General features: G+C 30.7%; 3 protein-coding genes across 4 annotated transcripts; all 3 read left to right on the forward strand.

Annotated features, from left to right (window-relative positions):
* Positions 1 to 881: 881 nt before the first annotated feature.
* Positions 882 to 7,316, forward strand: LOC133824812 (uncharacterized). Its single transcript, XM_062257785.1, has 6 exons — positions 882 to 1,099; positions 3,218 to 3,364; positions 4,106 to 4,282; positions 5,466 to 5,564; positions 5,696 to 5,938; positions 6,638 to 7,316. The coding sequence occupies exons 2-6, from the start codon at positions 3,326 to 3,328 to the stop codon at positions 7,067 to 7,069; spliced, it is 990 nt and encodes a 329-aa protein (XP_062113769.1). The 5' UTR covers positions 882 to 1,099; positions 3,218 to 3,325; the 3' UTR covers positions 7,070 to 7,316.
* An 895-nt stretch (positions 7,317 to 8,211) lies between these two features.
* On the forward strand, positions 8,212 to 11,127 carry LOC133824813 (uncharacterized). Its single transcript, XM_062257786.1, has 3 exons — positions 8,212 to 8,355; positions 8,917 to 9,002; positions 9,783 to 11,127. The coding sequence occupies exon 3, from the start codon at positions 9,822 to 9,824 to the stop codon at positions 10,995 to 10,997; it is 1,176 nt and encodes a 391-aa protein (XP_062113770.1). The 5' UTR covers positions 8,212 to 8,355; positions 8,917 to 9,002; positions 9,783 to 9,821; the 3' UTR covers positions 10,998 to 11,127.
* Positions 11,128 to 13,642: 2,515 nt separating this feature from the next.
* Positions 13,643 to 16,249, forward strand: LOC133824814 (rhomboid-like protein 14, mitochondrial). 2 transcript variants are annotated; one of them, XM_062257787.1, is made up of 2 exons: positions 13,643 to 14,037; positions 15,053 to 16,249. In XM_062257787.1, the coding sequence occupies exons 1-2, from the start codon at positions 13,831 to 13,833 to the stop codon at positions 15,872 to 15,874; spliced, it is 1,029 nt and encodes a 342-aa protein (XP_062113771.1). In that variant the 5' UTR covers positions 13,643 to 13,830; the 3' UTR covers positions 15,875 to 16,249. The 2 variants fall into 2 exon arrangements, with proteins under 2 accessions (XP_062113771.1, XP_062113772.1); XM_062257788.1 differs by having other exon boundaries at positions 13,884 to 14,037; positions 15,015 to 16,249.
* The last annotated feature ends 4,685 nt before the right edge of the window (positions 16,250 to 20,934 follow it).

Consider the following 20,934-nt stretch of genomic DNA (forward strand, 5'->3'; position numbering starts at 1 on the left):
ATAAATTTAAAAAAATCATAAATATTGTTTTGGTTTAATTTTTTATTTATAAGACAATGATACAACTTTAATAAATTATATAAATAAAATTAACCAAATGTGCATTGTAAGTTATTTGTATCTATAAAAAAAAATGTATGCATGATTTCAACAAATTTATAATCTGTGAATAAAATCATAAAAATATAAAGATTTTGTTTAGCATAAATTCTGCATGTATTTTTCCTTTTTTGACACTTTAGTCTTTTTGAAAAGAAAAAATTGGCAATCAAACCTTTTTCAATTACTTTCTCATTATTAATTTTTTAACAAAATTTTAAAGTTTTTTATAGGCAAATTATATATACTGGAGTATTCTGCGGTAGGGGCTTCAAAAAGAGCTTCACCAGTTGAACTCTTTTGTATTTCCGACCCGTGAACAATTTTCGGCATGATCAGTTGAACTCTTTTGTATTTCCGACCCGTGAACAATTTTCGGCATGATTTTTTTATAATCGTGTATATTGTAGTTATTTACAGCATCTTGTAAAAATTTTAAAAAATTTACAGTGCCGAAAACTTAGTTCAAAACATATTTTTAAACTAGTTTTTTGCATTGTAAATTATTTAGAATTTTTTGAAAATTTATAGAATGTTCTAAATAACTACAATATACACAATTATAAAAAAAATCATACCGAAAACTCTTCACAGGCTAAAAACACAAAAAAAAAAAAAACCACAAGCAAAGACTTTTTTTTGGAGGCCTACCATAGAAATTTACTAAATATAGAGACCAAGTTATCCCAACAAAATAATAATTAAAAATAAATAAAAATAACCGTCCTAATATGGTTTGGTTTGGGTCCCAACTCAACAACAAGAAAATGAGTTAGGTAGAGAATAATAGAAGAGACTGCTGAGCCGTTTATGACTCGTGACTCGTGACTCGTGACTCGTACGAGTTGTTTGGCCGAATCGCTTGGCGCTCACATAACTCATGACAATACAAAAACCCTTCTCTCTTTCCTTCTTCTACAATTGAATTCACTTCTCCAACACGCTAAATCGCCATTGGACCTCTGAAAAAGCATCGACTCCTCCGCCTCCTTTCATCCAGGTACCATCGTTTTCCCCATTTTTGGAACTTTTTTTTTTTTTTTTTCTAGTTTTGGTGAACTGGAAGATTATCCTGAATCCATGGAATACGAGAAAACACAAATGTTTTTCTTGTTTTATTAGTGTTAATTGGTTTGTTGTTGTATGCAGTATATGTGTGTTTGTTTGTTTACATGTATTGGATCAGTTGCTTGAATGGATGAGATGAGATGAGATGAGATGAGATGGAAAGGTGTTCAAATCGAAAATTGGGTTTAGGGATGTCTGTCTTGAGTTTTTGCTCAATCTGGAATAGAGTTGATGGGGTTTTAAGTAGTCATCTGCACCACCTTTTGGTTGGGAGTGAAAATGGAGGAATGTGAATGGGATAGGAAAGGGAATAGAATAGTCATTTCAGGTAGTGTTTGGTTGATAGGAATCCATTGGAATGGAATGGAAAGGGAAAGCTTTCTTATGTTTGGTTCACTTTTTCACAATGGAATCACTTTTCCATTGCAATTGCTTTTCACCCATCCATAAGAATTGAGATTCCATTAAAAAATGGATGGAATTGTCATTCAAATGTAAAATGTGTTTTGTCCTTTTTGGTGCATCAATTTTTTTTTTTAATTTTCAATGCATCATGTTTTGTTGTTACTTTGTTTAAAAAAAATATTGTTATTTTTTTTTTTGTTTCTTTTATTTTAAATGTGCAGGACTAATGATATTTTATTGTACTTTTATTAAAAAAAATATATATCTTAATAAGATTTAAAATAAAATTAGATTTTACAATTTTTTTTAATAAAATAAAAAATTTGAGTACTAATGATATTTTATTGTACTTGGTTTTACAAAATATTTAAAAGAAATATTTAAAAACAATGATAATTTGATTAAAAAAAATCACATATAAGAGTAGTGTAAACTATATTTTGGTCAAAATAATATAAATTTCATTTCATTCCATTCAATTTCATACTATACCAAATATAATAATCCTTATTCAATTATTGATTCCAAAGTCTCTACCAAACAAAAAAATTAAAATTTCATTCCATTCCATTCCTATTACCATTACCATTCCATTTTTATTTTGCAACCAAACGCCACCTAAAGGGCTTGAATTTTGTCCCGGGATGAATTCTGTTCAGCCCACAATTGTTCGATCAGTGATTGGATTGATCAAACGGCTGTTTACTAGTAAAAGCCTAAGTACATAAAATAAGCTTGAAGCTCACAACAGGTGTCCCCGGATGAGACAAAATCCATAGTGGGAAATCATGTCATTGGAATGGAATGGCTTCCAATGTGCTAACTAGTAACCAGAGAGGAATGGAATGAAAATGTCTTCTTTTGGTAGTCACAGATTTGTCATCGTGTTAATGGTCAATGCATATGAAAGTATTTGAGCTAAGTTCACGATAGTGTCATCTGAGCTGTTGATGCCACCAAGGTTCAACATCTATTTGGATAGTCATAAATCTAATGTTTTTTAAAGAGCTTGGTTAATAGATAGATGCTAAACGAAAGAATTTGGTTTTACCAATTTTGATGGTTTTGTCTTTTGCCTTGTAAGAAACTTTCTCCATATAAAAATAAAAGTAGCTGAAATATAGAGTTATGCTTTTTTGTCAATGCTTTTATCATGACTGAGTATCCATCGCTTAACAGATTCCTATGGGACAAATTCATGGCCATTTTAGGCTTATACATTACTTTAGTATCATATTTTTTTGGGTTTATACATTTTTAGACCCTGTGTTTTACCTAATTACCTGTTTGGACCTTGTTTTTGACAAATTATTTTTTTGACCCTGTGTTTTGTAAAATAGTTCAAATAGACCCCTAAACCTGATTTTGATGAACAACAAATTAAATATAACAACACAGTTCTTAGGCAGAATGACTGCATTTTTGTTCTGAGTTGTTAGTTTGATTAATTATTTGTGGTTTTAGTTAAAAAAACTTTGATCAAAATCGGGTTTAGGAGTCTATTTGAACTATTTTAGAAAACATAGAGTCCAAAAAGTAATTTGTCAAAACACAGGGTCCAAACAGGTAATTACGCAAAATACAGGGTCTAAAAATGTAAAAACCCTATTTTTTTTACATATGCTAATATCTTTTCATGAAACAGGATTCTGGCATTTAGTTTCCGGTTATCGATTGCCTTGGATACTATCATTTTGTTGTGGCCTCATTATAGTTGTGAAAAATCTCTCTAAAAGAGTGTCATCAAATCTCCATGGAGAAATGTTTGTCCCCTGAAGAGCAGCAGGCAAAGGTACATTTGACTGCTATATTTTATGATTTTAATTCTTTTGTATTCCCTCATTGTAATACATAATGTTTATGTTTGTGAACATGCCCTTCATGTAGCAAACAAGAGCCTCATTTTATGTGAATATAACCATCTTAATAAATGTGCTATTCTGGGTTCTGATTACAGTATCTATATAGGGTGAATTCATATGGAGTGGGATGTTTTGTTGCCACTTGTTGTACTCTCTGTTCTACTCTTGTCCTGCTCTCTTTGTATACTACCATAATGCAATTAAAATTGTCTGCATTTTGTTGCTTATTGCACATAGTAGCAATTTGTATGGGTGGAATGATTTTTCTTGTGTTGAGAAACATTTAGATTTTGAATCATAAGGATGGATGAGAAGATGCCTTGCTGGGGATTTTCTTCCTGAAAAACACACACACACACACAAAGGCTAGATCAACCACACAATTAGAATAAATCCCTGAGTTTGACGTAAATAAATTTAAATGATTACTATTGACCTCTTCTTGGTAAGTGAAAAAGCTACCCATATTATATCACGACTTTACTCTGAGTAAATGAGACAGGTATATCCCGCCCCACCTTGCAGGTTTTTTTATTTTCCATTCCTAGTTCGGCATACTCATGCATTGTAGTTTTGTCCAGTACGAGTAGTTATTCACTGTTTTGTTTATTGCCGTATAATTGTATTTACTGTCATCTTATTTCTGATAAATAGACCTTGAGTTTCTGCAGATGAATGAAGTCAGAAAGATGATAGGTTCTATTGCTGATAAGCTTCCAGATATCTGTTCAGATGCATCCATATCAAGGTATCTCAGAGCACGGAACTGGAATACAGCAAAGGCATGCAAGATGTTGAAACAGACCATGAAATGGAGGCTAGAATACAAGCCAGAAAAGATTCGATGGGTATGCTCTATATTTGCACTTGCAAGTTTTCTTTTACTTACTTTTTTCTAGTTATTGACTTCTATATGGTCTTCATTCTTTGTTTAGGATACTTTGTTGTTCAAGCCACATTGTGAACCAATTTGCATTGTAAAATATCTCCTGATGAAATATCATTGGTTTTAAGAGAATTATCTTTGTAGAAACTCAAGGCTAATGCAATTTAACTTATAAATAGGAAGGCTAATGTTTAAGTTGAATTTAAGAAAACATCCTACTCTGCTGTTGTTTCCGTGGTAGGATAGAGGGCTATAACATTCATTGTATTGTGTGATTGAGTTTTATTCAAGTTTTTGGTTCTTCGGTACATTGATTTTGGATCATTAGACCTGAATAAATTTACGAGTCTGGATTTCACTTTTACTAGCTGTATTACCATTTTAGCCATTGCTATGTATCCTGTTCTTTGACTAAATCTGGTAGAATTTCAAAGGCTTAGTCATAAACTCTTCTTTCTAGAAAATGGGAGCACTTTGAATTTTGAAGTAGTACAGTTTGATCCATAAAATCGAGTTGTTAGTTCATCATAGACATCCATGTCTAGATTTTCCTTTTTGCTCCATTTTTTTTTCACTAGCAAGATTATGTAGGACCAAAAGATACTTTCTTCCCGATCTTATCTGCTTTCAGCTCCAAATGAAGTCCTTTACTTACCCTATTAAAATGATGCAACCTTTAGCCATCAACTAGGTTTTATAGGAGCTTCAAATATCCTTTAGGTGTAGTTAGTTTTTCAAGCACTCATTTGTTTCAGTTTCTCCAAACCTTTTACCATCGGACTTTCAAATTGCAAAACATGCTTGAGTTTTGATGCAAGTACTAACATAATTTATTTGGTGCCACAATCTCTCAGGTCATAATGTTAAATGAACCAATACTGGGATTTGTGGGGTTATAATGTTATTATCAATTCCATTGAGATTTTTGGGCAAAACCATACTACACATATATACATTATTAAGGTGCTGCTCCTGAGAACATAAATTCAGATGGTTTGATTTTCTTTTCTTTTTTTTATCATAGAAAATCAGTATGAAATTCATTTAATTTCTAGGCCTGTTTTATAGCCTCTCACAGTTTTTTATATAATAATATTGGGACTCATAATCTGCTTATTCAAAGTAGTTTCCTCCCATTTTTTCAGGAAGATATTGCTCATGAAGCTGAAACGGGAAAAATCTACAGAGCTAACTATGTTGACAAATTTGGAAGAGTTGTTCTTGTCATGAGACCTGGTTTTCAGGTACCTAATATAGAATGATTGTTCTCTGTTTATGCTGTCTTCTTAATGAACATCCATATCCAAAACTCGAATAATTTTGCTCATTTCATTTTGTGCTCTACTGCTTGTGATTTTTTATCTCTCGCTGTCAGAACACAAACGTTGTAAATGGACAAATCAAGTTCCTAGTTTATTGCATGGAGAATGCAATAATGAATCTAAAGTCAGACCAGGAGCAGATGGTCTGGTTAGTCGATTTTCAAAGTTGGAGCTCGTCGAGCATATCAATAAAGGCGACTCGGGAAACAGTGAATGTCTTGCAGAATCACTACCCTGAGAGATTGGGTTTTGGAATCCTCTACAATCCGCCAAAAATATTTGAGTCCTTCTGGAAGGTATTCATTTCTTATTTCACTTTCATATTATACCATTCCTTATCTTTATATTTAGTTCTAATATTATCTACCATTTCATATTACTCGAGTGGAGTGTTTGCATAATAGTTAATTTTTTATAATTCTTTGCAAAATGACTTTACACACTAGACACCTTGTCGAAAATTCTCAACACCAAGTCAATTTTCACAAATTACTCTCTACTTGAGAGCTGTGATTTAATGCTGAAGAAGTAGAGAACTAGGGATATTGTCCTGTGGTGGTTAGTATGAATATCCTCTTGTTCTCAAATGCTCCTAAGCCATTTAGAGGGTGTTTCGGTTGTGGCAATGTACTGTTTTGGCGACCTTTTGGGCAATTTGGCTGGAGAGAAATAGTAAGATTTTTGAAGACGCTTAACATTTGGGACAAGATCAAGTTTTGGGTTGCCACTTGGGTGTTTAGTTCGAAAGGTTTTGAGGGTGTCTCTTTTTTGGATCTTCGTAGGGAGTGGAGTAGTTTGTGGTAGTTTTAGTTGTTTTCGAGATTGAGTCTGTGGGTGTTCATCTTAGATTTTGGTTTTTGTTGTTGTTGTACCAAAGTTTTCCTCTGCCACAAGTGAGGGTTCTAATGTTTATTGAGGGAAGGTCAATGTTTTGACCTCAAATTGTCCTAAATTTTATTGTTCACAAAGTTATAACCACACCTTTTTGAGTGCAGATGGTGAAACCATTTATTGAGCCAAAGACATTCAAGAAAGTTAAGTTTGTGTACTCTAACAACCCTCAGAGCCAGAAGATCATGGAAGAGCTTTTTGATATGGATAAGTTGGAATCTGCATTTGGAGGGAGAAACTCAGTGAGTTTTGATTATGAAGCTTATGCACAGAGAATGAAAGAAGATGAAAAGAACATGTCTAATCCCATCAACTCTAGTTGTTCCACACAATCCCTTGTGTCCGAATTGCAGCAGCCGTCAGAAACTTTGGCTTCTGATCTCGGTTCTGATGGCGAGGAAGGTGGGTTTTCATCCGATGACGAAATAACTTCTTCAGACTTGTTACTCGCCGATGATGAGATACCGGACCAGTCACAGCCACAGCCACAGCCACATGATGATGACAAAGATGTTGTAATTAGCAGCACCAAGTAGTGTTTATGTATTTGAGATTTGGTTGCTTCTTTTGAGGAGTAAATTCCAAATTTATACATGACAACACCACAGATGTAACCACAAACTAATGCATAAGTGAAATCTCATTGGTTTTATTGGTTTCCAAGTGAGATTGTAAAATTAGTTTATAAAACTCAAAGTCAGTGAATGCAACACTTTGAAAAAACTAAAAGCTCAAGTTTGGGGACAAGGTTATCCAATTAAAAAAAGAGAATTGCTAAGGTTATCCTTACGGTGTTATCAGGTTCCACATATTTGAATTTAATAAGTATTATGAGGTATCGCTAACTAATTATGAGGTATCACCTCGTGTGGTATTGGACAGCTTAAGGTGTAAAATAACAATACTCTTAACACACTCATCAAATAAATTTTGTTATGTAAATAATAAAGACAATTCAAGTCAACATTTTTTAGGGGTTGTTGTAATCTTCAATGTTCTCACGTTTGGTAGGATATTTTTTTTTAAGTCTTATGTTTGGTATGGTATGGGAATTTTCAATTTTTAAGTTTCTTTAGAAAAATGAGATTACTCAGTGAGATATTTTAAGAGTGTTGCTATTTGGTACTTTAAGGTGTCCAATACCGCATGAAGTTTCGTCTCATGATTTGATATTCCATAATCCTTATTAAATTCAAATAAGTGGGACCCGATATTAGATTGTACTAATACGATATGTCACCTAATTGTGTTGTTAGGCACCAATGGTGCCCATTAGTAATTCTCGATATTTTAAAAAGATAGATTCTAGACATTCTTATCAATCATAATACAATCTAATCTACATATTATTATGAAATTAACTTAATATTTTCATGCACAGCTAAACACAATTTATGTTTCCAAACAATCATAATTTAAAAAAAATATATTTTAGTTGACTTTTCGTATCAAACACCTTTTAAAGTAAAAAAATATATAGAATTTAGGATAAATGTACTGTAGTTTTTTAATTTTTTTTATTAAAAATATGGGAATCCAAAAAAAAAATATATATGTATATATAATTATATATATATAAAAAAAAAAAGAGTTTTTGGAGCTTCAGTGATTGGGCTGATACAGAAATCTGGCCCAAATAAGAGAAAGCCCAGCCCAGAAGCTCTAAACCTCCAAAATTCTAGAGTTTTAGGTTTAAGGTTAAACCCTACACAGAATGGGTCATCGTCTTCCTCTCGCAGCTTCTCTCTCTCTGTCTATGTAGTTTCTCCTCTCGCTTGAAGGAAACAACCTCTCCACCACGCTCATCTCGCTTCCCTTTTGGGTATGTTGGTCAATTTCGCTAATTTTCTGATACACTGTTTCACTCCTACGAATTGGCTATGAAATCGTTCTATACATGAATTTATATGTACAATTATCATAATGGAACATGTTTATGTTTGTTCTTAAGCTACCTATACATATTTTAGTGTTGAAAGTTAGCATAGAAGGAGGTTAAGAGCATGTTTATCTCATTAACTTGAAAATTTGTTTTTAGAAAACAGTGTAGGGTGTTTAGCCTTATTTTTTTCTATAATAGTTTTTTAAATTTTGTTTATATTTGAAATCTTGGGTTTCTTTTCTATTTCTGATTTGATTCTTAGTGGTTTTAGGCATAATGATTGTATTTTTATAAAATTCTTAACAAATGCACACCGTGTGTTTGTAATAATGTTACATTGAGTTGATCTGGTTTGGGTGTTCAATTTTAGTAGTAGATTTCCTTTTTCTAATTTCAAATATATTAGCACTACTAATTTTACATATTGCCAATAATTTATGAGGAGTTTGAATCTTTGATCATGTGGGGTTTTGTGTTTCAATAAACTCATCACTTTTGCAGACGTAGGAGCCCTTGAAAAATATCCTGGTTCCCCTTTTCTTCCATCCAGTTCTGACATCTTATTAGACTCTCCAAAGAATATATAGGTAAGGTCTATAGGAATTAATTTAGTTTTTCTCCTGTATTGACCTTGTGGAGTATTCATATAGCTCACTTGTGAAAGGCAAAGGCTTATGTTGTTCATCTGAACCTTACTTTAGAGTAGTTTAGGGACATAAACAAATTAGTGATATGTGAAACTCATTGGCCTTTACTCCTTGGTTTTGCTTATTGCTTGCTACGTGTGATGCTGTATGTGTTTGTTGTCACTTGTGAGTGATCTTGTGGTTTGGATTTTGACTATTACAACTTGTATCTACTATCTACTATCTATATTGATAAGAGCTTTTAGTATATCCATAATAAGATTGAGTAATAAACTAAAAACAGAAAAACTGCACTTCTGTTAATATATTTCCTGGTAAATTGCATTTTTTTTAATGTCCAGTTTTTATAATGATCTTGTAGTGCATTTTAATATTAACTACAACCTGTTATCACTCATGTGGTGCGATCTTATAAGTAAAGGAATCATAATCACTTTGGTCCAGAAGAGTCTAATGCTCATCAGTTATTGTAACGATTTGTTTGAGGCTAAATGTTGCCATTATCTACATTGAATATTTTGTTCATTTCGCCATTTTCATAGTTTTTGATTTAGAAGCTTTATCCAATCGCTGATTCCAAACTTCTACTTTTAAACCATTGCTTGAAAACACCAACAGAACATGAACCAAATGATCCCTTAGAATTTTTGGGTTTGAATGGAGCCCAACAATCTATGAAAATTAATTTGACTTCATGCATTTTTTTTTTAATGTACACAGATTTGAGAAAGATTAAGGTTTTTGCCATTTTAAGCTGCAATGACTTTGCTTGAGCTGATAACCAAGGCGTCAGTCAGTGCCCAACCACCCACTACTCCACCAGACTACCCAGTTGTTCTTGACCCTGATTCTATTTTTCCCAATTTGAATCTAAAAGACAATGAATTGAGTGCCTCAAATCTCGCTGTTCCAATTACCGGATGGAAAATCTCTCAACTAGATTCTGAGGTTATTGACTTGTGCAAGCAGTTCTTCACCAAGCTTCAAGGAAAACTCAAAAATCGAACTACTTTTGCCAAAGAGCAGTTTTTGGAAATTCTGAACTCGTTTCTTGAGAATTTCAAGGAGAAACTTGGACTTTCAATTAGGGTTGCTTCTTCCAATAGTGGGTATACTAAGGTCTTAGTTGAGAAAGTAGGGTTCTATATGGGCACAGATGTTGCTGCTTTGGTTTTGGAAGCTTGCATTGTTTTTGAGACTTGGGAATTGGTAGAAACCTTGATTTCCAATGGCCTTGTTGTAAATTCTTGTTATCCTAATTTGGTTCCCAAACTTGTAGCAAGTGAAAGATCAGACCTTCTTTGTCATTGCATTAAGCAGGCGTCTGATCTTGGCTCATCAGAGTTGCTTACCATCTTGAAGTATTTTCTTAGCTCCTCCAAACAAGCTGCTACCGGTACTATACTAAATGTTCGAAACGAATGGGAGAAACAAGCACTGTTTGCTATAGAGAAAGCCACCGACAAAACTCTCTCGGTAGCAAATTCTATCCTCGCAAAGGAGGCTGCGGTTTTGCTCATGGTAGCATATGATGGCTTCTCTTCACCAGAGCTGTGCTTACATTATCTATTGGCGTCGGTGAATGTTGACGAGGTGATCTTGTCATCAGCATTTAGCAAGTTGAATGGTAAAGAGATGTTGACCTTGATTCGGTACTTGGGAAAGTGGCTGAAGAAGTACGAGAGGTTTCCTCAAGCCGTTCCATGCCCAAAGGCGTCGACCTTGTTGGGTTTGAAGGCTTGCGATTGGGTTCCTAAGCTCGACGATGTTGTGAGATGTGTTGGTTTAGTGTTGGATGGGAACTTCTCTGCTCTGGTGTTGATTCCGGAGTTTCATGAAGAACTCAGATCCATAGAGTCAGTGGTTGCTTCTTTAGCCTTGGAATCAAGACTGTGCTGTTCTGTAGCTAATGTGATTGAAAATTTTGAAAAGTGAAGTTCAAGGTAGCTAAGTTAGAACAAGTTATAGTTACTTTTGAGTTAAAAATTTTGCAGTCATTGTAATGCTAATCATTTGGGAATGAATTATTCATTATTAAAGAAATTTACAATTTCCCTTTTTTTAATGTTTTTCTCTTACTCAAGTTTGAACAAAGTTGGTAAGATTGCTTCTCTGGTTTGGGTACACAAAAAAACCGCTAATCTGCCCCATCCGTCCAATCCATCAAAATCTGTCTGTTTTGAATTCGCTCACTAAAATACCTGCTGAAATTGGGTTGGTGTTGAACTCAACCTGCAACAAGATGAGTTGGGTACAAGATGCAATGATATAAAAATAGTCCAATCTGCACCAGTTACTTTATTTTTTGTATATACATTTTTAGTAATAATCTAAATATAAAAATACAATCCATAAAGGAATCATTAAAAATTATAAAGTTTGTGATCTTTTTAATATGTTTGATGAAGATATTAGATTTTAGGATATGAATTGTGGTATTCTTTATATTTATACAGATATATATATATTTATGGTAGTCCAAAGATTTAATTTTTTTTAATGAAAACTTTCGTTGCTATGAGATTAATGGTGGTAACTTAGTAATTGTATATAAAAACTTGTTTAGGAAAAATAGATGAAAAAATAAATAGTGCTACTTGTATTGATGGTTTAATATTAGTGAAATTTTCCATAACAAAACTCAAACTGTTGAAATTATTAATGTGTGGACTGATACGTTCAATACCATTTATAATTTGTATAATTTAGATAATTATTATACTAATTATTATGATTTTTTTTATAAAGTTTTAGATTCAAGTTTGAGATAGTATAATATTTTATCAAGTTATTATTTATGATGACATTGATAAGTAAATATGGTATAAGTTTGAATTTTATAGTCTACAATTTTTTGTTTTTTTTTTAAATATCATAAGTTGATAATTTTGATCTTTAAATCAATCAAACCCTCCCATAAAACTGCAAAAATCCGCCCAGAAAAAAAATCACTCAAACTGCACACTTGTTAGCCAATTATAGGTTGCATTTTTCTTAAACCGCCAAAAATCCGTCCAATCCGCTCGCTATACACCCCTATTATAAAGTAAAAGATTTATTATAAAAAGTAAGATATGCTTTTTCTAAACTTCTTCCTAGGTATAATTCTTTCTCATAAAATGAAGGAAAGAAAATAATAAAGAATATGTAACTAGGAAACTCTTAACAAATTTAAAAATTAAAATTTTATGATAAAGCCACTTGGGACTAAAAAAAATAAATAAATATAAAATTTGTATAATGTACTCTATTTTTTTTATGGCATTTAGGAAAAAAAACTTTTTTGATGCATTAAGTTACTAAGTTTTTACAAATCTATACAATAATGAAAAAATAGTTACATAGTAGAATACCTTAAAGTAATAAAAGAATTACAAATGTCAGCATTGTCTATTAAAGAATTCAAAATCATAATCTCACTAGTTGTTTGACCAAAAGTTTCTATTTTAAAATATTCTCAAATAAGATTGATTATAAATTACAACTTTGCTTAAACATATAAAAAAAATTATATTTACCAAGATCTCGTTTTGGCTAAGGTTTTTTTATTTTTTATTTTTTTGAAAGCTACTTTTAGTTTTGAAAAAGTAAGTGTTTGGTAAAAAAATAAAAAATATATTTTTAATTAAATTATCTATTTTGAGATGCTAAGTGTTATTCTTTTTTAAAAAAACTTGTGAAACTATTCTCTAAATTATAATAATTTTTAATTTACTCAATTTTTTTATCGATTGTGCATAGACCTTAAAACATAGGGATATTTACGTCGAAAATATCCAAATTATTACGTTTGTAGTACTTAAGTACATAAGTTTTTTTTTCCCAACAAAAGTACATTTCGTCTATATTTTGTTGCTGTAATTTATTTTATTGCTAAGTCCTTCACGTGACGTCAAATTTGTTAATAACCTGACTATTTTTGCCGCAAGTATCTCATAATCTAAGTGTTTTTGCTGCACATATCTCTTAAATTGGATACTTTCACTACAAATATTTATTTAATTTGATACTTTCGATAACCTTTCACAAATGCATTTAACAGTTGGAATAGATGATTGCAACAAAACATGGATAGAAGATATTTTTGTTGTCAAAAAAATAACTTAAAGTACTTAAATACTACAAACATAATAATTTAAGTGCTTTTGTCGCAAATATCCATAAAAAATATTTAGTTAAAAAAATATTTATAGTGTTATGGGAAGACAAAATATTTTTGTTACTTTTCAAATATAAACTAAAGTCAAATATATTACTTATAGTTTTTTGGGTTTATATATTTTTAGACTTACCTGTTTAAATCTTGTCTTTTGACAAATTATTTTTTGCACCATGTGTTTTGTAAAATAGTTCAAATAGGTCCCTAGACTTGATTTTGATGAACAAAAAAATAAAATATAACAATATAATTCTTAGACATAATAACTATATTTTTATTATAAATTATTAATTTGATGAATTATTTGAGATTTTAGTTAAAAAAAAACTTTCATAATATATTTTGAAAGAATAGGTAGAAAGTTCTAAATATTGATTTGATTTATTATAAAATATACTTTAAAAATAAAAATAAAAATGAAAATAGAACAAGGAAGGAAGTGTCTAGAACATGTGATGTGCTTTGCTTAAAGGCCAAGATTTTCACATTCCGCCATTGTTGTACCTTCAATTCCAATTCCAATTCCAATTCAATCTTCATATCATTCTCTTCTTCCAATTCCCAAATTGAATTTTATTGGGGGTAAAGCTAAAGGTTTTTTTTTTTGCTATGGCGGGAAGAGGTGGCAGAACGAGGGGTTTGTTGCCATTTCTGGCTCTGGAAACGGTCCTTCATTATCAGAGGCTGGAGAGGAAGCCTCCCATCACCGCCGGACTTATGGCCGCCAATTGTCTCATCTACTTGAGGCCAGCTTTTCTTGATTCCATTCTCCCTACCATTGATGAAGTCTGGTTCAATCCTCGTCTAATTTTCAAGGTACCTCAATTAATTTCCTGTCTTTTTCATTATGATTGTGATCTTTAGGGTTTTCGATTATGCTTGTTTCTTGAATCTGCTTAGTGTTTTTTTGAAGATGAGATTAGTGAACTTGTGGTCATATACTCTGATTGATTCTTGTTATTATTTCTGCTGATCTTTTCACTGTTCACGATTCAGTCCAATTCAATTCAGCCACAAAAGTTTTCGATCATTAGAGTAAAACGTTTTGTAGTGATGATTTCAATAATATACTATCATATAGGAGTTAGAAAATTGGGAATAGTTGGTGGGTTTATGATTTTGTGTTTTAATTTCTGAGTTCTTATGGTTCTGAATCCAATACAACAATCATACAAGTAGTTAAGATTAAAGAACTTATGAAGAAGATGAGATTAAAGAACTTGTTATGTAACAGTCATATAAGTAGATTATGATTAGAGTAAACAGAAAGAATCAGAGGAATTCTTTTGTATGACTGATTTTTCTTTCATGGTATTTCAGTAGTTTTTTTTTCTTTACCAATGTAATCTATGTTTTGTAGTTTGATCATTTTAAGCCTGGGAATTCTTTGACTTTGATGGAAACTATGAACTTTTTGAATTTGTAGACTAATTATTAGCTTCATATGGTGATTACTTCTAACAGTATGGGGACTTGAATTTGTTTATAATGATCATTAGATGTAAGGTTTGTAATCATATTCATATAGGAGTTAGAGAATTGGGGATAGTTTCTTTGTGTGTTTTTCATTTTCGAGTTCTTAATTTTATGGTGCTGAATCCAATATTACAACCATATAAGTAAGTAATTTATGATTAGACTGAACAGAAAGAATCAGAGAAATTCTTTTGTAGGACTGATCTTTTCATGGTGTTTTAGCACTTTTTTTCATTTAAATTTTGTAATTTGATGATCATTTTAAGTCTGGGAATTCTTTGACTCTTATGGAAACTATAAATTTTTTGAATGTGTAGACTAATTATTAGCTTCATATGGTGATTATTTCCAACAGTATGGGGACTTGAAGCGGTTTTTCTTGTCGCCATTCTATCACATTGGGGAGCCTCACTTGTTTTACAACATGCTGTCCCTCTTATGGAAGGGGGTTCAGCTCGAAACTTCAATGTCGAGCGTCGAATTCGCATCCATGGTTGCTTCTTTGCTTGCCATGTCCCAAGGAATAACCCTTCTGCTTGCCAAGTCCCTTCTCTTGTTCTTCGACTATGGAAAGCCATACTACTCCGAGTATGCAGTTGGATTTTCTGGGGTCCTATTTGCCATGAAAGTCGTCCTCAATTCACAGTCCTCAAACTACACCGACGTGTATGGACTCTTAGTTCCATCTCGCTACGCCGCCTGGGCAGAACTGATTCTTATCCAAATGTTTGTTCCTGGTGTTTCCTTCCTCGGTCATCTCGGTGGAATTCTTGCTGGGATTGCCTATCTGCGCTTGAAGGGTAGTTTTTCTGGTCCTGACCCACTTGCTATCCTCATTGGAGCTTTCGGTCAAGGTCTCACCAATTTCGTAACCTGGCCCATGAGAATTGTTAAGGACTTGTTTCGATGGAGGAGGCGACGAATATCTGGTCGAGGAACTGTTGGAGGAGGAGGAGGTGGCGGGAATAGGCGAGGAAGAGCTGAATCTCGGACCACTTGGAGATGCCCTGCGTGCACCTATGATAATTATGGCTTGTTAAGCATATGTGAGATGTGTGGCACCAGTCGAACTGGGGATGACCTATCAAGTTTTAGTCCACCATTTTCGAGGGGATCAGACGATCGCCTTTCTTTGGAGGATCTTCGCCGCCGGAGAATTGAAAGATTTAACAGGTAAAGATTCAATAGTTTTTGATGGATTTGGGGTTAGAGACTGTCATATAGTTCAGCAAAGATGTATATGAAGAAATTGATCTGCCATTGATGGTTTCTCATCCCTCCCTGAAATTTCAGAATGTACACACAAACAGAGCTCATTTCAGACTCAACTTTGCACTCCTAAATGGCAAAGTTTGATGGGAAAATATTAGTGATAAATCTCTTAGATAATAATGGATATATAGTTTTTCATGGTTAAGCTGATACATAAATAATTTTTTTTAATAATATAAATATGTAAGTTTCTTTGTGTAATAAGTTAGAGGATTTTGTTGGTAATTTGGTAGAGAAGTTTCTGAACTTCAAATTCAAATTCAAATTCACTTTCACTAAATTGTTTATTTCCAACCAAACTACCCTAAAACTTTTTTTTCATGTAATTTGATCTAAATGACAAAATTTGGGCCCTAATGTATACTTATTTGTCAAAACAAATATATATGCTGAAGTGTAATATATATTTATACAATTATTTATGAATGGGTTTATCTTTTTTTGGATCATGTGTTTTGTTCCATTATCTGATTGGACTCTGTGTTTTGACAAATTACTTTTTGGACCCTATGTTTTGTAAAATGGTCCAAATAGAATCTTAAACTCGATTTTGGTCAAAAAAAATTCAACTGAAATCACAAATAATTCACCCAACTAATACTTCATAACAAAAATAAAATCATTCTGCTTAAAAACTGTGTTGTTATATTCAATTTTTTCTTTATTAAAATTGAATTTAAGGGTCTATTTGAACTATTTTACAAAATATAAAGTCTAAAAATAAATTTTTTAAAACATAAAGTCTAAACAGGTAATCAGAAAAAATACAAGGTCCAAAAAAGTATAAACCCTTTATAAAATAGAAGGTTTCACATTTGATTATTTTAGACTTTTGTATGTTGTAGGTTTAAATTTCAATTGTTAGTCAAAACAGAATTAACTAATTCAATCGATTATTAAATAAATAAACTTACCCAAAAGGAGGAGGATTAAGATAAAATTTTGGAATTTTATAATAGAAGTTGTTTGGAGTAAATTAAAATAAATTTGGGCAATGAATGAGTTGTATTTTTCTTTTTTCAGTAGTGACTTACATAATTTTTTTTGGACCATTATAAATTTCATTAACACCAATGACAAATAGTTAGTATGATTAATAATATTATTGTTGCAACACAAAAATAATAGGACCAATTTTTGATAGGCAGATTTTTTATTTTTTAAATTATTTCTTAATATGAATTAAACCTATAGAGGTAGGTGACAATCCTCTCAAAATTTAGCCAAATAAAATGCCAATACAATTTTTATTGGACTTTGTTAATTTTTTTTCTTAACGAGTATTGAGTCAGCGAATAATTAATTATATTATGCCAACTCCGTTTGTGATATTGTTACAAACTAAATGAGAATCAATTTTCATATCATTTACATCTTCAATGAATATTTTTTTAACAATGTGTAAGAATATGTCAACAATATTGTGTTATGCAATGATAGTCAGACTAATCAACCAATCACTTCGACTTGTTATTCTTTGCCAAAATTAACCACATATTTATGATTACATTTCCCTCTGATACCTGTCATATAAACTTGCATCAACACCTAATCACTTTTTATTTCTCTTTACACGATAAAACATTTGTCACTTCTACTACTTTTATAAAGTTTGAGAAATATCTAAATTTTGCTCTCCCCTTTAAAAATGATTGGAGCACTATTTCTAAGATACAATTTCTTTATATATTATTACTATATAGATTTTTTCTCAATAATATAATCATGAATTATGTCATTCTATTTGGAGTATTGCTAAGAGCACTTTCTTTAAAGGAGTTGCTTCTTTTAAAATTTGAAGAATTGTAACTAAATAGCTTTACAGAAATTCTATAGTTTTTCTATTTTTCTTCATATTTAAGGATATTTTAGAGCTCTTCTAAATATTTTTTTATTCACTTTTCATTCTTTCTCTCTCCAAATTTATTAGATTTTTAATATATTTTTTATTATTTTAATTAATAAAATGTCTAAAGATGTGATATTTAAATAATGTAAAAAAAATATAGAGAAACAGATATTTGATGTAATGTAAAATAAAGAAAATGAAGTTTTAGTGATATGTTTTGAAGAAAATGAGTGCTATAAGGACACTAATAGTGTCCAACGTGACATGTCAAACTATTATTGGTACAATTTAATATCGTACAATACATATTTTAATTTAAAATAAAATATGTAGGATCTAATACTTAATTACACAAATCAAATAACAAAGTGCTATTGGGGACAATGTTGCCCTATAACCATGCTCTTATATTTGGATCAAATTTCTTTAAAAATATTTGTATCAATACTCATAAATTAATCAAACTTAATCATGCTCTTTTGATAAATAAAATCCACACTATTATTACAAATATTAACCAAATGTAAATGTCTATTGTAGAAAAAATAAAATAAAAAGAGCAATATGATTTAGGTTTTATACTATTTTGGTTGCTTCTTCTCTATACCATTGTGGACACTCATTTCAAATAATAATAAAAAAAAAACTTTAGGTTTTGTAAAAAAAAAAAACTATGAACTAAACTAGATTTTAGTCAATATAATTTAAAACAACCAAAATACTCTTTGTTTAATTTTATTAATAAATTATTAATCATTCTTAGGATCAAATGGGTATAGAGAAAAAAAAAAGTATAATTTACCAAACTTTAACTTAAACCAAAAATGTATAACTCAAAAGTGAGCCACATTCTCATTTATTGGAATGGGAATGGATCTTGTGATAATTTAATACCATTTACACTAAATTATTGATTCGATCATTAAAAAGAAGATTAAAAAAAGAAGCTTTATAATCAATTATTATAGATAATATAATAGTAGTATTATTTTATTAGTACATAGAAAGAAAAAATGGAGAAGAACGTGAAAGAAAGATTATTTGAGAACAAAATCAGTGTCAAACACAGCTTCCAACCGCCAACTTGTAAAGAAAGCAATCAAAAGATAAAATATTTAAAAGAGGCCAAACACCAAGAAACTCTAATCATCACTCCACTCCACACACAAACACATTCTCTTTTTTTTTTTTTATATTAATTAATTAACATTCTTCATTTATATAAATATATATATATATATTAAATTAAGCTCACATCTACCCATTAACATTCTCCATTTATATATTCTATTAAACTATACAATAGTGTATTAAGTCAAATTTAGTAGATTCTTTTCTATTATAATAAATAGTAATACATATTTTAAGGTGCAACTAATACTATGTAAATAAATAATTATTTGTGTACCAAAATATTATACAAATTGATGTGATAGTGTTTTTTGAAATAATAGGTCTCGTCTGAAATAAATTTGATTGATTAATTGAAATTATCTCGTTAATTATTGTCATGTTTTGGTACACGTATCATTAATCAGCTCAAAATCAAATGTCTCTTTCTTGGCGTTGACACTTTTAACTTTATAAAACTCTTCTGAAGTCTAAAAGTTACTTCAAAGATTATTTATGTGAATTTTCAAAAGTATTTGTTTCTTTTCAAAATTCTATTTAAAGAAGTTTCACTGGCTTATCTAGAAAGCTCTTTCAAGAAACAAATGAAGCAATTTTAAATTTCCTCTTTTTTTTTTTGTATAATATATATAGTATTCTATAGTAGGGGCTTCAAAAAGAGCTTTATCGGTGGTGTTTTTTTGTATTTTTGACCCGTGAACAATTTTTGGTGCGATTTTTTTTATGATCGTGTATATTGTAGTTATTTAAAGCATCTTGCAAATTTTTAAAAAATTCTAAATAATTTACAGTGCCGAAAACTAGGTTCAAACGTATTTTTTTCACACACATAAAAAAATTAGTTACACGTGCAACAACTTATTTTTAAACTAATTTTTGGTACTGTAAATTATTCATAATTTTTAAAAAATTTACAAAATGCTCATAAAAAAAATCGTAGTGAAAACTATTTACGGGTTGAAAATACAAAAAAGTTTTACCAGCAGGGCTCTTTTTAAAGTCCAGACCATAGAAATTTCCTACTATTTTATTCTTATTCCAATTTTAAAAAATAATTATATTAAAACATATTTTTTGAGATTCCAAAAGATTAATTTGAATTAGACTATCTAAACCATAACTAAAATAAGTTTTTTTTTAATATATATATTTTGTTTAGTGAAATTTGTGTTATACGAGTCTTTTGTCCTTTTAGAAACAAACAAACCAAAATCTTTTATCCAAGTATCTTAACCTAAAAGTACTTTTTTAATTTCACTCTAAATTTCAATATGAACAAAGAGACTAATACATTGTGATATTGAATATTGTGAACTTATCCCAAAGTTAGAGTCTTTGATCACAACACTCAACAAATAATGAGTGTCATAATTTTCAATCCCTTGCTTCTCAAGAGTGATGATTATTTTGAATGAGAAACTCTTTAGTTACCTAACAATAATTTCCTAAAAAAAAATATGATGGTGATAGAAATCATAATTGAAAACCATAACATGTGATGTTTTTCATCAAAATGGTTACAAATACATTGTAATTTTGTGCATTTAGAACTAAAAATTGAGTCTTTATCATTAAGAATCACAATAGAGAAAGATTATATCCCAGTCCCATGATCCCATGATTAATATGATAGGAAATTTAGAGTAATTTTGTATTATCAACTCGTGAACAGTTTTTGACGCGATTTTTTTTTATGACTGTATATATTGTAGTTATTTAGAGCATCTTGTAAATTTTTCAGAAAATTCTGAAGAATTTACAGTGTCAAAAACTAGCATAAAAACAGGTTATTGCACGCGTGACTAATTTTTTTATGCACGTGGAAAATAACATGTCTGAACCTAATTTTCGACACGGTAAATTATTCGAAATTTTCTAAAAATTTACAGCATACTCTAAATAACAACAATATACTCGATTATAAAAAAAATCAAGCCGAAAATTGTTCACCAATCAGAAACAATAACCAATATAATAATATGATA

Source organism: Humulus lupulus, chromosome 3 (assembly GCF_963169125.1).
Source record: "Humulus lupulus chromosome 3, drHumLupu1.1, whole genome shotgun sequence".
In the NCBI taxonomy this organism is placed as follows: domain Eukaryota; kingdom Viridiplantae; phylum Streptophyta; class Magnoliopsida; order Rosales; family Cannabaceae; genus Humulus; species Humulus lupulus.

What these genes read in the sequence shown, in the direction of transcription:
- LOC133824812 (XM_062257785.1), top strand. Translation starts at nt 3,326, where the DNA reads ATGGAGAAATGTTTGTCCCCTGAAGAGCAGCAGGCAAAG. An exon ending in CTGAAGAGCAGCAGGCAAAG is followed by an intron (nt 3,365 to 4,105) that starts GTACATTTGACT and finishes GAGTTTCTGCAG; the next exon opens with ATGAATGAAGTCAGAAAGAT. An exon ending in TATTTGAGTCCTTCTGGAAG is followed by an intron (nt 5,939 to 6,637) that starts GTATTCATTTCT and finishes TTTTGAGTGCAG; the next exon opens with ATGGTGAAACCATTTATTGA.
- LOC133824813 (XM_062257786.1), top strand. Translation starts at nt 9,822, where the DNA reads ATGACTTTGCTTGAGCTGATAACCAAGGCGTCAGTCAGTGCCCAACCA.
- LOC133824814 (XM_062257787.1), top strand. Translation starts at nt 13,831, where the DNA reads ATGGCGGGAAGAGGTGGCAGAACGAGGGGTTTGTTGCCATTTCTGGCT. An exon ending in ATCCTCGTCTAATTTTCAAG is followed by an intron (nt 14,038 to 15,052) that starts GTACCTCAATTA and finishes TATTTCCAACAG; the next exon opens with TATGGGGACTTGAAGCGGTT.